The 16,883-nt window shown below is 33.8% G+C and overlaps 1 protein-coding gene across 1 annotated transcript; it reads left to right on the plus strand.

The window, feature by feature from the left end:
- The first annotated feature begins 4,520 nt into the window (after positions 1 to 4,520).
- On the plus strand, positions 4,521 to 6,339 carry LOC139087084 (larval cuticle protein III/IV-like). Its single transcript, XM_070635777.1, has 4 exons — positions 4,521 to 4,729; positions 5,801 to 5,889; positions 5,963 to 6,031; positions 6,112 to 6,339. Exons 1-4 carry the CDS (start codon positions 4,596 to 4,598, stop codon positions 6,252 to 6,254), a joined length of 435 nt encoding a protein of 144 aa, XP_070491878.1. The 5' UTR covers positions 4,521 to 4,595; the 3' UTR covers positions 6,255 to 6,339.
- Positions 6,340 to 16,883: the final 10,544 nt, after the last annotated feature.

Raw genomic sequence — 16,883 nt, forward strand, 5'->3', positions numbered from 1 at the left:
TAAGGAGAAACAGAGAGTGAGTGAGAGATATACAGGCAAACAAGCATGTTACATAACATGAAATTATTGCAAATTGCTGTTTAATATTCATGAAAAAAATAAAAATTGTATTTTTTTGCTCATATTAATGTTGATGATGTACTACATCACATACTGAATATAATTTAATTTAATTATAAAATTTTATGAGACGTTTTTCTGTCGATTAAGATGTTGAAGAAGAAGGAAATGGAACCTTGATTTTATTAGCTATACAGCTCTTCAAAATCATAGTTGAAATAAATTATGCAATTAAGATAAAGCTATTCAATTGAAGTATTATGGATATCTGTAATTATTATTGCATGTGCTTTGAGTTAGACTCTGTTAAGTATCAAAAACTTAAAAATACTTGAGATTGTCGAATTGTTGTGCATGCTTATCTCGTGGGTCTTATCGATTGACATTGAAATGATTATTTGTTGTGTTGATGAGACTTAGGCTGATGATGATGATTTGGATGGTGTAATTGATTTTATTTATGGGGGGTCTTCAAATGGTTCCAGAGTTTTCTCATAATAGGTCATAATCTTAGAATTATAAGTTACTCGAACAGCAAGAAGATTCGACGAATTTCAGTTCTTGATTGGAAAATGATGGTCCGAAAACCCTTGCAGATAATGAGCATACTCACTTAAAAAGGTATGCTTATGAGTATGATCTATCAATATAATAGAGAATCCTCAATTTTGTCAGCATATTCATGAGCATGCTCCTTGTCTATTCGAGAAACAGCCGTCATGTTGCCGGCAGAGCATTCATTTCTATTGCCATGACACGCAATGACATGGTGACGCCCTAGTGACTACAACCCGAGTGGACATAATACATTTAAACTAGTCGTAAATTGGACATTAATTTGTCTTCAATTTGCTTCAACGTATTTGTGTCCACTGGGAACTGTTCAGGGTCAAATTTGAAATATGGTGGCTTATTAAGAAATTTTAGGTCACTTCTATATATCATGAACTTGTTCTTGGCTTTAAAGTTCCATTCCAAGTAGAACAGGCTGCAACTAGTCGACAATATGTCTAGTTATAGACATGACATTGCACTGCAAGCTATACGAATGTCAAGTTTATTACTTCGACATACAACTTGACTAATTGCAGCTTGTTCTACTCAGTAATCTCCTCAGATGCTTCCTAGATTGACTAAAATTTCGCTGTGAATCTAATAGTTGTAATTGACAAATTTAATACTTTTGATCAGTGGTGGACAACCTGTGTGTCTCGGCTGCACTTGTGAACCGTCAAATTTTTTAAAATGCTATGAATTGTATGCCGTGGATATTTTTGATCGAGGCTTACCATCAAGGTGTACCGCGAAAAAAAAAATGTTGCCCATCACTGCTTTAGGTAGCTTATTTTCCTAATCTAACAGGCAAAATGCTCATTCATGATACAGAAATGCCACTACAGTGCCTATAAGCGGTCTTTTTGGTTTACCAGGGCTAAATAGGCTAGTTAAGCATGCTAGCAAGCATTTCTTTCAGCTTACTCTACTCTTGAGTGCATGCTGTTTGTCTGCCAGGTTAGACAACATCTAATAATACCCAGATGCTGCCTTATGGATTTCAATTACAAATTCTCAACTAAGCACAAATAATTCAGCTTTTTTATTTCATCAAATATGTTCAGTTACATAAGCTTAATTCAATCTAAATTGCTACAAATTCCACCATTTTTCTCACAAACTAGCTCCAAATTCTTTCACGAACTTTCAATTATTTCCTATTCAATAAAATTCTAGTTTTTTTTTGCAATAAAACATATTTCTCGAATCGAGCATTTTTTCAATACCTAAACAGCCATACACAAAATAAAAAAATGTAACAAATCCCAAACCAAAATTGGAACAACTATTCCATATGCAGTACAAACGTGATCTTCTTTTATGGCTTTGAAACAACACAAAAAAAAATGCGTGAAATTTTTTCCAGACAGTTAAGCATTCACTATTCGAATGTTGTATCCAAATAGCTGTGTGACTTTAATTCAATTAAGCTACTATTGTGAAATCCAAGATTATTGCTGAACGATAAAAAATTAGCTTTGAAGATTTTTTTTTTGCACTATGCAATGTTATGTTATGTTATGCTCTATTCGACAGCTGTAAAATTGTTGTCATATGACAAAATAAACAGATATTTAATGCTTATTGATGGTTGGGAATTTAAAAAGTCAATTGGCTGTAAATTAAAGATTTTGTTGGAATTTTACAGCAGAGTTTATAGTGAATTTTTAGATAAAATTACTTACTTACTTACTTCCTTGACTGGGGCGCACGAGGGCCCATTGCCGCGCGTAGGGAATGTCTGAAGACAGCTCTATCCTTCGAAACCTTCTGCCAGTTCGGGATATTAAGGACTCTAGCGTCCTTTTCAACACATGCAATCCAGGAATTCTTCGGTCTTCCTCGCGACATCTTGCCATCAACAAAGTATGAAGTAGTTACCTTAAGGACTGGGGCGTCACTTGGCCTTCTGTATATATGGCCTGCCCATCTCAAGCGATTCGCACGAAGTACTGTCACTATATCTGCATCCTGGAATAACAGATAAAGTTCATTATTATGTCTAGACCTATACTCTTCTCCTTCCTTCATAGGGCCATAAATCGCTCGTAGCACCCGTCTCTCAAAGATAAAATTGAGGCTTATAATTAAATTTGGATCAGCTAGTTGGGTGACTGGTTGGATGGCTAGCTGGGTGACTCGATGGCTGATTGGATGGCTGTTTGACTCACTGACTGACTGGCTAGATGGGTGCCTGTTCGGAACGTGAGATGTCAACATTGCTTAGTTTTGAAGCATTACCTGTTTTGATAGCTTAAAACTATCACTAGATGCTTTAAATGATGATTTTCTTATTCCAGTGTGACTTTGTCACTTTCCGGATTCGATTTTAATTCGGTACCATGTCAGACTTACGCCGGCCTGGTATCGGCGATAATCTAACGTAGGAATTTCAGTTCGATTAACTGGATTTAAATTCTAAAAATCGACAAATCTTAACAATGATTTAGAATGCTTAATTATGAGGGAATCATGACCTTTAATTTCTCCTATGGAACTGATTCAAATTTTATCTTTTCTTAGTATTCAGTATTAAAAGTCATTTTCACATGAGCCAAACCAGTCAAAACCAGATTATAAAGCCAATGATTACAAAAAAAATCCATAAACAATTTTAAGACTTTTTATCAACTTTTTATCCATCTCTTATCACTGTCACAAATGTAGACTTTGAAGTTTTTTGACCTACCTTAAGCTTGTTTTTGATATCTTAGTAATTATCGGAAATAAATCCATCAAAACATTGCTAAGTCACTGCATTTAGATAGAGTAAATTCTACCAAAGGTCTTAAACCTTAATTCCGCTTTTAGCAGAACTCGAAGTCGACTCGGATTTTGTATTGAAATGTCGACTCGAGTCCATATGAAGAGCCAAAAACGTCCATGTTCAATTCAGCCGTTCTTTCACACGCAAACCCTTTATTATGGACTAGTTACCCGTAGTACTAGAGCCACTATAGATCTTACATTTGTTGATGCTGCACTTGTACATTCTCGGGTCTGATGAAAACGTAGTGCCGAGAATGTGGACAGGCTATTGATGGAAAGCGAATAATCATCGCCATAATTAATCAACTTAACATACCCAAGCCACTCTTACTAAGAACAATCAACCCAAATCATACAACGGTAGGGCGATTATCTGCTGCATTTTTGCCGCTGCTGTACTTTTCAGCCATGCTGCTGTGTCCCAACAAAGCTTCAAGATGTTCCGGTTTTCAAGAAGTTGAATACAAATATTGGAATTTTTGAGAATTTTTGAACATTTTCATTTAATTAAATATATAAATATTTAATATAAATTCCGTACCTTCAGGGTTCCAGTTCAGAACTGAAAATATTTTTTTCGGAATTTCCGGATATTTTGAGAAAACGGAAAATTCAAGTCGACTTCAGACTCTAGTTTTTAGCTAATACTCATCATTTTATGGAATTTAATAGCATAATTCATCATAAAAAATCAAAAAATACAGCAATAATTTCACAATCACATTACATGATGAGCTCGAAGATGAAACAATTTTTAATTTAAAATTCTCAATGCTTTATTAAGTTTATTTCCTCATTTGCATAATTTTATATATTTTTTATTTCTTATTGCCATGTTTATTTGTTTGTTTTTCCCATTAATTCTATATTTTTGTTCGCTTCACACTTGATCTAAACATACATCCGTGATGTTCAATCAATCAGTTTCACCCACAACAATTTGACACACTAGCGATACAGCTATGGATGTATAGAATAATAATAATAATAATAATAATAATAATAATGAAATTAATTGAAGAACATGAAGCACATCACCGATTAGATAGAAGGTATTTTGCATATATATAAATAACATAAAATGCATTGATTATACTTAAATCGATATCATTACATAGATAATCGCTGAGAGCGTCAGACATAGACAAGAACTTTTATTTTTTTGCATAAGAGCATCAAAGGCATTTTTAAGTCATAAAAATAATCGATAAATGATGTCGAAGCTCATCATACCAATATTATCACTCATAATCATTTACGTTCACTGTGCACCATCGCCTCAAAATGATGATGTTGAGATACAAGGCATTAATAATCAAATCAATGGAGCTGAATTTGATTACAAGTAAGTCATTGCACTGGAAATTATATTGAAAACACTTTTTTTGCTATTTAGTCACTTATTAGATGAGGAAGATGGAGAATTTTCTTTTTTAAATGGTTCTAGTTAGTGACAGGAGTTTTGGATAAGTTAGAAAGTCTATTTAGCTACGTAGACTTTACTTTATATTGCAATCCAATCAACTAAGCATTCTATACGTGTTCTTGGAGCATAGCCATTTCTTGAAGGATGGATGTTGTGAAATCGGTTATGAAAAGGAAGGAAAAGGGTGTTTAGGGACTACCTAGGGGTGCTTGGGGGTGTTATACCTCCTAAAGCCACTCTTATGCATGTGTCTGATGAATTCTAACCAAAATTTCATATTAATGCCTTTTAATTGGAATATTATTTGAACCCTGACATAAGTGAACATGCCAAGGGTATCTTTTATCAGCAGCGTTGATATGTGGATCCTGAAAATCCATAATTTTAAGTTCATAGAGGCTTTGTGTAGGATGTGGGCTGACTTGAAACAGTCTTCTCGATTAGCACCATCCATACGCTAGGGCCCCGCTATGCTGCTGTATTGACTGAGTCGAAGAATTACCTTGACGATGCCGTGACTGTTGGTTTTGTCTTATGCTAAAAAAGCTAGTAGATCCTTAAATAGGAACTAAGAATAAAATGCAGCTAATAATAGTAATATTTTAATAACAGTTCTATAAGATTTATTGCATTGTATCGAGTCTCATGCATAGGAATTGACTAAGGTTGCATTATATCGAGACCGAGATCGAGCCTAAGACGTCTTGATTTAGGTCTCACAATTTAGAATAACCGAGACTTCGAAAAACTCCATTGTTGTCTCGGTTTCGATCCTGAACTCGGTTTTTATGTCGAAAATTCATTCAAACCGAGACCGAATTCTCGGATAATCCTACAATTGGCCCACGTTAGATCAACCTTCAGTCAAAACTTCATTACCCACCTCAAATTGGCACCTTCAATTCCAAGACAAAACGACAATCTCAAATCCACATCTCTCCTCATTTCTAAAACCATCTAAAATTTATTTAATCCACAAAAAAAATAAAGATTCACATTAGAGGACGGACATGAGCGTCAACAACAGAGAAAGGAAATTGATGGAGCTCATATTGTAATTGGATTTTACAAGTACATTGGTAAGTAAGTAAAATGCATTATAAAATATGCTTGTAAAGCTTCACAAGTTGCTTGATACTTTCTATTCCATAGATCCTGATGGGAAGGAAAGAAAAATTTATTATAAAGCTGATAAGAAGGGATATCAAGTCAGCTACGATAGTAAGAGAAACTTTTTCTTCTTTTTATTAAGTTAAAAAAGTTATAAATTTTTGCTTCATCCATTTCGTTCCTGTGCTTAGAGCCATTTGACTTCCCAAGTGAATCGGAATCGGAAAGATTGTCGTCAGCATATTTGCCACCAAAGGAAAATTTAATAAGAGATGTTATAGCACCATCGAATGAATATTTGCCACCATTGAACACATATTTACCACCAAACTAGATTATGTGCTGTAGATCCAGTGGTGGGCAATGTTAAATGTTTTGTGGACACTTAGGTAATAAGGTTCGCTTAACAGATCCGCAGATGGTAGGGACAGAGGCTGGGAGGTGGTGCATTTGGAGCACGACCCCCCCCCCCCATGAACCCCCCCCCCCCCTACATTTCCGAAAATTAAAAAATAATTGTTTTGGAAAAAAATTCGAAAAAAAGGCCGGAACCCCTCCCCGGCTACGATTCATGTCATTTCCACACTACTGTCCCACAGCCCACAGGTTGCCCACCACTGCCATATATAATGTAATTTAGAGTAAATTTAGTTCAATAACTTAATATAGACACAACATAAAAGGTCAATATATTTTTTTAATATACATGAGTATGAGGGTCATCAATCAACCATATCCGACATCAATTAAAATACATTATCTGATTTAATTAGCGAAATTGCGCCATCAATATCATCTTTGTAAGCGTCATTCAATCACTGATATCAATAATTAATTTTAATTTATTTTTATTTTCATTTTCTCGCTTTCACATTTCATTTGAACTTTTTTTAATGTCTCTTTCTCACTCTCTCTCTCACTTCAATTATGAATTATTATGGAAATAGAGGTTCTGAATAAATTGAATGTGATTTTTTAATGGTTTTGAAATCAATTTATTTGTTTTTTTTTTTATTATGTAGATTTGTTATTGAATTTTAAATACCTATTTAAATATATTATGGCTATATAGTCCCATATACCCTAAATAATTATTTAAATGTATTTTTGGGATAAATTATCGATTGACACAAGCAATCATTAAGTAGTAATATGTATTTAGGTGTTAAGAATTCATATGAATTCTATTGCTGCTTGGGAATGATCTTAAAAGATGCCTTGGACAAAAATACCACAAGTCCACCGATTAACTACCGTAGCCTAAGGTCAATGTGACAGTAACTTGAATCTAGCGTCATGTCAGCATCTCACCAGGATGGTACTAGATTTTGGATCGATTAATCAATTTATGCTATTTGAGGATATGCAATATAATGGTCACACGATTGTAGCTGTAAGAAATCAGCTCTCAAATCCAATGACGCTTTAGGCGACATCTGAGGCCGGCCATGGCTCAAAGTTGATCGGTACGGTCATCGAAGTAAGTAAGAAAGGAAGTATAATTTAATCATAAAAATTCCATAAACGTTGTTACTTACTTATGTACTTACTGGAACCATGCTCCGACTTGGAGCCTAGGTTATTACGAAAGGCCTCTCATCTGACTCTGTTACTCATCACATCACGTAAACGTTGTACTGTCTCTACACTAACCTTAACAAAATTAGAACAAAATTACAATAATCAAAAATAAACAAAAAACTCCCAAAAAACTTGCATAAATTTCCATTAAAAACATTACAAAAATTAACTCCAAGTATTCATTAGAATTGTCCCATGACTAAAACAAATAAGCCGCATAAATGCTAAACTCATGAAAACCTTCCGGGAACTTAAAAAAAAAACTCATTTAATATGAAAATTTTTCACCCGTCCCATATTGACACATAATAATTGGATTCACTATACGCGACACGACACATGTAATGATATTACCCTCATCAGCGAATATACATCATTAAAATAAATTATTGTCCCGCGTTATTTTACTTCAATATTAACTAAAAATGTCCCATACTCGATGGGGTGATCGTGATTAATACTTATGTATATATGACATCATGGCAATACAGTACATATATAAAGTATAACGTACATTTCATTTTATTAATAAATAATCATCAATAACCATTATGAAATGTTGTATGCCTTGTTGTTTTATGTACGATTACACCGAGAGACCTATTTTAGAATTTATTGCGTATAGATATACATTTTAAGGCTAGGGTGGCTAGAGGATTTTTGCAAAATATCGGGACACTTTTGGAAAAAATCGGGACACTTCTAAGGGACACTATTGGCACTAGAAATTCGGAAAAAAATATTTTCAGTCCTGGACTTCAAAAAAAAAAAAAAAATTTGTAATGATTTTTGAACATTTTCTGGCTTTGAGACACAGCAGCAAGACTGAAAAGCACAGCAGCGTCCCAACAGATGGTCGTCCTATTTTAAGCGTATATTTGCACAACAATATTCAATATTCTCCATTCTGATGACCATTTAGCACATATAGATTCGATTAAAAATATATATATTCTGCAATTGGAATTGCCAATGCGATATAATGGATGTAGAAATCAATTTCAATGGCAATAAATTATATTTTTTTCATTTATTATTTTTTTTTCACTCTCTTCTCGATTTATGCTATAAATTTAAGTTACATGCTCAGTGCTTTTTTTTCAGCGTACTCTGTGTTAAATTGAAAGGAAAAGGTGGGTAATGTTTATGTCTCATATGTGTGCTAGGCATAAGTGTTAGATAAGTTTACAAGGAAAACTATTTATCTGAGGCACATTTTGTTCTTGAAAATATATGTACTGCTGTATCCCGATTAGACAAAAATATGTTATAACGCGAGTTAATGTCCAGTTGATGTTCAGTTCTAACTTATTTTAATTAACTCAGGTATGGACTTTGCTGTTAGTGTTATCTAATTTACCCAGAAAATTCTTCACAAGAAAACATTAAGGAATGGCTTAGAAATTGTAATAACTCAAACATGACTCGTATTTTGTATGAAAAAATCGACTATGAGTCCTATGGGTGGAATGGCAAAATTGACAATTATAAAAATGTTTAAGAATTGTCTGTCTAGCTTACTTAAGGAACAAGTTTAAAACTAGACTTTCTGAGACTCTGATGACAATTTGGAGTTGAATATTGTGTATTAAGTCAAGAGCATAATGCGACAAATTTCATTTTCACCATAAAAAAGAAGGCCTAAAATCAGTTACTCGGGTGCTTTATAGAATCTATTGTAATTGATTGATAGTTTATCGGATCCAGGAGGCACTTGGGAGACACATATTGAGATAAATTCGGATAATGTGGTCAGGCTAACATGACTCTGACGTTAGGCTTGACTTACCCGAATGAAAATTCAGATTCACGTCGGACTGTGCCTCATTTACCAAATTTTCTACGATGTGCGCCTTCTGTGAGCTACCGAGACACCACAGCTTGAAGTCGACTAGGAAAACGTAAAGTACAATTGACTTTAGTCGAGCACTGCTAGAGAAAATATGTAATAGAACGTCTGTTAAACTTAGCGATACTGCATCTCCTTATTTAGACATGCTCTCTTGAAATCCCGATCTGAAACAAATTTCAGGATTTGTTATTGTTAGATTTAAGGCAGAGTTGCAAAGGCAAAAACTGTATAAATTCTTGATAATTTGTATAGTTTTTCTCTATAGGAACTTCTCTAGATATTCTGATCATTATTCATAATAGCAAGATGGTACATCATTGGGATGAGAATTATTAAAGCCAAAAAATCCCAAAAAATATCAAAAAACTTAAAATCCTACTATAAGTTCATCAAATATTCAAATGTTACCATCAATCCATCAAAAATGCGCTCTAATTCCCAAAACCCCTAAAAATTTCTATTGATCTTTTTATTTCATATTTTTTAATGGAGCAAAAACAAGAACCAATCGAGTGAGCATATTAAAATTGCTGAATATGCATCTTTCATGGATCGTTAGTTACAATTCTATTGCTTGCTGCTGTTGCCATATAGCATTAAAAACAGCCATAGAGAAAAAAGAGAGAATAAAAATCGATTAAAAAAAATATATTGGAGGATATTGTATATCTAGATAAAAAAAATAATATTCATATTCATTGTATATAAAAAAAGGAAGTGCTCTACGTGCCATAAAGCGAGAAATCTCCATGAGTACACTTGAAAAGGGTCGAATAAAAAATATAAAATTAAAATCGGGTATTTTTGATATAATTTTTTTGAACTCAATGAATTGGAAACTTCCATACTATTTAATTTTGGATATAAAAGAATAAAAATACATAAACTTATGGTACGGCTGCTTATGCCACATGAAGTAGCTCATTACATTGTAGACCGATAAAATAAAAAAAATATTTCAATACAAAGAAAAATTTTACTTTTTTTTGTGTTATTTCACGTTCTTTCATTCTTGGCTGTTGCTTAAATTGAATTGTGAGAGGGCAAGCAGGCGAGCAGCTATAAATTATGCTTAATTCAATATATCGTATGGAAAAGAAAATAAAAAGAGAGGCTGCTTATGTTTTAAACTTTAGGAAAATTGCATGAATACATGTTATGTTGATACCGGGGACGTTCGGGCATGGAAGTAAGGTTGGATGGGGAATTTGAGTGATTTGGGGGTTTAGAGCGCATTTATTGTGTTGGATGGTCAGAGACTTGCAGCTCCTGATGTTTTAGAGAAAGAAATGCATTTCTGAGCATATAAAGCCCGAGTGGGATTCGAACCTACACCCTCGACATCAGATGTCATTGATTTTACTTACTGAGCTATCAGGGGTTGTTCAGGAAGGTGGCACAGTGCTCATATAAGCCTTTGTCTCCATATACCTGCCTCACTTGACCAGACCTCAATTTTGTCTCATATTTTGCATGCCAAATTAGACTTAAGCTGCCATGACTCAACATAAAATTCAACTCGACTCTACTAAAACCCACCACAACTCTCAAGGACCAATCCCTCAATTCCACAATCCATTTACATCACCCAACTCCAACCACAAACCTTATCATCATGATTCTATCCCAACACCACCTGACACACGGTCAACAAATCAGTTGCAACATCAAACTCTTACAAAATATCGCATATTGAAAGGCACATAAATGCGATGGCATAAAACAATGAAGCTATAGATAAGACTTTATTTAAATGCATAAAATAAATTCACTTGTGCCTTGAGCGCTATATTTCACGATGTACTTCCATTGTATTGTTAGAATTGCTTTTCGATAATGATGCCATTAATTTTGAAATTGTTGAAAAAAAATTATTGTTTTTTTTTTTGCTTGCTGGATGTATGTATTTGTTGTTATTATGTTTCAAGCTTATGGACACTCATGAGAATGTGTAGGGTTTGGCAAAATTAGTTTCGCAGGCCTGAATAGTTGTAAAAATTTGAATCAAGAAGGGCACAAGGCATTGACACTCTTCATCCGCTTTCATCCGGCCCGTACAATCTTTCATCCGGATGAAACGTGTGTCAATGCCTTGGATGGGCATCTAGAACAGTTCAAAATGCAGACCTGCTGCAGGTGAATTCCAAAAATGTGCATCTAAATGTTTGATTTTTTAAAATACGTTTGAAAAACTTTTAGTTCTTCATATCATTGAGATCCTGAGCTGCAATAGGGTGATATGTAGTTAATAATTGCTTAATGAGTACGGATGCGCCAGACCTCTGAAATCAATAACTTACTTGCTTACTTCCTTAGCTAGGGCGCATTTTGGCTGATTGCCACGTGGATAGAATGTCTAAAGTTGGATCTATCCTTTGAAATTCGGACTCTATCCTTCGAAATTGGACTCTATCTTTGAAAATTCGGAGTCGTCCCTTCGAAATTCGAAGTCTATTCTTCGAAATTCGGATTCTATTCTTGGGTATTCGGACTCTATCCTTCGGAATGTTACAGACTTTAGCGTTCCTTTCTACAAAACACAAAGGGTAGTGATGTGTAATACAGGAGTTCATCGCCCTTTTGTCTTTCTTACCCAACCATTTACTCCACCTATTCATGGTGGATTCTAGCAATGCCAAACTGTCCAAACGTTCTGGTTACTAACGGACAAGGCGCCAGTCCACTTCACTCAAACTACAGTTTAAAGTAGAATCAGAACCACTCTATTGATGACGTTTCTGCCTGTGTCTAACAAAGGAGGGTTGTTAGTCGCATGTGTCTCGAAACTTGATTGCCTATGATGGACTTATGACTGCTAGGTTTGCTCGGATTGAGAATCGAACCCATGACTTCGGTTGCATCCCTAGTCCTCTATCCTCAAGGCCACCGAACCATGTAAAGTAATGTGACAAATTCTTAATTTAAATTGAAAATTTCATCAATTTTAATAATTTTCAAACTTTTTCCATGAGTGTATCAAAAAATTTTTTTTTTCGTAAAAAATCAAACAATTTTTTTTATTATAAAATTAAATTTTTCATTTTCTTCATTTTTCGTTTACTTATTGCTTCTATTGCTTCTCGCAGAAGAAGTAAAAAAATTACATTTTCATTAATGATTGTCGGACTCGATGAGCATCTGTCTGCACAAATCATATGCCTGATGGCGAATTAAGCAACTTACAATTTATAATTCTCATCCCAAAAGGGAGGCACTAAAAATATTTTCACAGTGATTAATTTATGGCTATAAATTTAATTTTTTTTTTGTTGTGTTCTCGAACCTTCTTGTCGGAGTTCCATTTGGGAAGCAGCTACAAAAAATTAATCAGTTAGTGTAAAATGAAATGCAAATGTTTAATATACATAATAATGAATACAACATGCACACAAGGTGCAATGTATGCAAAATTAAATCTGACCTCGGACATCGTAACACAAATGGCCTTTTTTGCGAACTTGATTCCGTAGCGGGAAGTGTACAGGAAATTATCTGTAAAGTGAAATCACAATTTTCATACATTTTTTTATTATTATTACTATTTTTGTCCGTAGCGGATTGTGAGGTGATTGTGAATGTGAGGGGGAAGTAGATGGTGATGATTGGAGATTGTCGGAGTTGTTGTTGATTGTTCTGAATGATTTTGTGCTGGTTTTGTAGATTTTAAATTGAATTAACTGCATTTTTTGATAGAATTGTAGCTTGTGAAATGGATTTAAACGTTGTTAATTCCATAGGTTTCTTATTTTGGTTCCTTAACTGCCTAGCTTCACAAATATCAGTCTTCTAGTGTTCAGGAATCTTAAACAAATATCTAGCAATTTAGTGTCATTCTAGATCAGCACAACGTGCTTGCTAGCACAATACCCTGTCACTTTATCAACGAAAATATACAAAGTGGCCCTGACGGCACCAAGACAATTGATTTTGACCCTTTTTACTACAAGAATTGAGATTTGCAACATTGTACTATTCGCGCTAGCTTTTTAGACTTCTCAATTACTTACTTCGGTGGCAATGCATAGCAATTATGATCTATGACCTCTCTTAGATGACGTCTGAAGTTGGCTCAATTGCTGCTCTCTGTCCCAATCATCATTCTAACAGACCATTTTTGATATCTAATACTCCAAATTCTTAAGCTTCTAGATCGTAATTTGACTAATTTAGCCAGTTGTCCAAACTATGACTCATCAGGTCTTGTAACGTGCTTGTGCCTTTGCAATGTGCAGAGTGTGTTAATGGTTCGGATCCCACTATGAACTGTAGGTCTAAAGGTTATGGTACAGCAGATTGTTATGTATGTGCCTCGACACACGAATGTTGCTGGTCGTAGCTTACGGTCAAGATGTGATGCAGTACAAAAAAGTTTAGACGACACTTAATTAAGCTCTTAAGCCTCCCTTTCCTATTTACCATCTACATTTTTTTAAAACCTTAAATGTGATTAACCATACAGAACATAAAATTCCTATAAAATTCCAATTAATCACCTCTAAACGCGTCAAACTACCCATTCATCCCAATCAATCTCAAACTTATATCCACAAAAAAGAATTATAAAAAGAATAAATGATTACATACAGCAAAAATCCACGACAACATGTTCAGAATACAGAATAATATCTTCATACATGACTTAGAATGCTTTGCCGATGAAATGCACATGATGTAAAAAAATGATGGCAATAAAAAGAAGAATTTTATTCTTTGTAGTTCGAGAATTGAAAATTGAAACTTCAGAAGCTATCATTTGAGCAAATTTAATAAAATATCATGTATTATACATTACATTGTGAAATAATGTCGTCAATATACATTTACCATATGCTGTGTCCCGCATTAAAGCATATAATTTTATATATATTTGTAACAAGCGACGATGAAATGGTATGGAGACAGTAATATGTGATGTGATGTTATAACAACAAGGCAACATGCGAAGTCAATAATAATGTGGAAATTTAATTTAATTTTTTTTTTCTTTTATATTATAGTACATGAACGGGGGCATATACAATAATTTGGACTAAAATGTTGCTTCCTCATTTGGATCAGTAGCAGTAGCAGTAGGTACCGACCAGGGGTGTAGTCAGAAAATTCAAAATTAAAATAAATGGTTTTTAAAATGTTAGGAGGGGGAAATGACACCCCCCCCTTCCCTCCCTGATATTTTGATTACAGGTTTGGGTACTTAGTATTGAGTGTCGTGAAATTTGAATTATTTTTAATTTTTCAATTTTCAAAAATAATTTTCTGAAATTGAAAATTCTTCAAAAATTAAAATGGACCCCCCCCCCTTTTCGCAACACCCCCGATACCAACCTAACTTACATGATTGCAAAAAGAAGATAAAATAAAACAATATTAATAAAATGTTGATATTCCTTCCGTAATTTGACATGTAAATCAGCTTTTAAGTTACTTCTGCATACCTTCCTTTTTTTATTAGCCCATACTCACATGTTTTATTTAATTCATATTGCTCGTAATAAAAATGCATAAGGGAAAATGTGCACCTGTCGTAAATAAATTTATTTATTATGCTACTCTCTATCTGTATACTTTTTGAATGTTCGCGGTGCGTTCCATACGGGATTAACGTATTTAAATTAGAAGTGAAAAATAAAAAGGGCTGCATAAATGAATAATAATGATGAATTTCTTTTTTTGGGTGGGGTTCGGTGTGTACAGAGAGGAGTTGAAGGTATTGATGGGTTTTGAGCGCTTTTCCTGTTGATATTTAGAGATATTTGTGAATTTTAGTGACTCGATGGTGGTATATGGCTTAGTACTTTGGCATCAAATTATTGCAACATCAGCTCTGTGATGATGGGCTCAAGACTCGGAAGAAGAATATTTTCCCAGGCTGAAGTTGGCGGTTTTTCTGTTTAGTTTCTCAGTCTAAAGACTCTTGTTTTAGATTGTCCATTTTTGAAATTTATGAGGTAAAAATACGATTCACAGCTTTCATGTGTAGGCAACAGTCACGAGTGTCAGATCTATTGAGTGCAGCAGGCAATTTAAAGACAATTTAATATTTTAGTCCATTTTTGCAAAAATGATCCATGAAAATGAAGCTCAATCCTTAAACTATCGCCTTAAATGGACTCAAAACACAAGTCAGACAATTGACCAGAGTCAGAAATCCATTATCAAGCTTGTGTGACTACTGGATTTATATTGAATATGACAACTAGTCAGAGTGACGCTTTCAAAAGGCCGTTTATTTGATCCATTAATCGATTTCTGATATTGACGGACTATTGAGTAAAATGCTCCCAAAAAGGATCTTAATGCCTTGTCCTCGACCTCGACAAATTTTCGAGATCAAAACATGATCAAAGTCAAGATAGTCTCTAGTTATCTCTTTTTGAATCCTTTCTTGAGAATTCATATTTTTGTCCAGGATTTTCAGTCCTGATTCAGTCCCAATTACTGTACTGTTGACTATACTAGAGTATTGCGTTTAATTTGACAGTTTATAGTAGTATTTAAACTGTATAATGTTGAAAATAATTCAAAACTGACTTTCTTGCTGGTGTCATCTCTAAATTATCGATTGTCAGCAAAACACTGTATAAGATTTGATAATCTATAATTAACCTTAATACTTAAAGGTTCGATTCCTTAAGATTTATGAAATTTTGTATGTTTTTACTATGTTGATTTTACATTTTTTGCAAATTTTTGTAATCTTGCATTCAGTTTTTGGACCCACTTCTAGTGTTTTAGATAAACTCTTATTTTTGACGTGCCTTTTGCATTTTCATCGTAACCACTATGAACAATAATTTCAAAATTTCCGAACATATTCCCATTCAAAATAATCCTAATCCTCAAAAACTCGACAGACTTGAGATTTAATTCCCAAAATATTACCGGATGAGAAAAATTAAATGGCATTTTCATATGCCAAAAGTTATGTTCTGTCGAGGGGATTTATTGAAAAAAACTTTTATTTTATTTTCTATCATAACATTATACAACAGCTACAAATTGCATAATTTATGTAGATCTCTTTCCCAAAAAAACTTCGAGTCAGAATTTGAAATTTCGAAGGGATTCACAACAGCATGCTTAATGTTTATTGATTCTTAATACTTTTATAGATTATGTTGCAAATATAATGAATTAATGAATTCCCACAAGAGTCATTGATGACACAAAATTCGATTAATGAACAGTAATGAATTGATAGATTGCACACGTTTCTAATGCATAAGCATACATCCAATTTATTATCAACATACGATTGAGATAAGAGTGGAATATGTGTGTATGCATGTTAAACTCTCAAATGTCCAAAAAACTAAGAGAATGTTCATTAAATGCACACATGTGATTATTTCGTGTCGATCATCATTAATTTAGGAAATTTGTGAATAAAAAGGGGTTTATAGATTTGTATTTTTGGTAGATTTAGATTTTGGGATGTATGTATGGGAATAATGACCTAAATATCCAAATTTAATGGAATATTCTGAACAATAGAGGGATTTTGAGGCATTTTCTATGTCGGTCAGTGGT

The sequence above is a fragment of the Chironomus tepperi genome, unplaced genomic scaffold (assembly GCF_022539635.2).
Source record: "Chironomus tepperi strain 1889 unplaced genomic scaffold, CSIRO-AGI_Ctep_v1 contig_95, whole genome shotgun sequence".
NCBI classification, from domain to species: domain Eukaryota; kingdom Metazoa; phylum Arthropoda; class Insecta; order Diptera; family Chironomidae; genus Chironomus; species Chironomus tepperi.

Excerpts from the sequence above, each read along its gene's own strand:
- LOC139087084 (XM_070635777.1), top strand. The coding sequence starts at position 4,596 with ATGATGTCGAAGCTCATCATACCAATATTATCACTCATAATCATTTAC. Across the intron at positions 4,730-5,800 it reads GGAGCTGAATTTGATTACAA|ATTCACATTAGAGGACGGAC; the intron begins GTAAGTCATTGC and ends AAAAAAATAAAG. Across the intron at positions 6,032-6,111 it reads ATATCAAGTCAGCTACGATA|AGCCATTTGACTTCCCAAGT; the intron begins GTAAGAGAAACT and ends TCCTGTGCTTAG.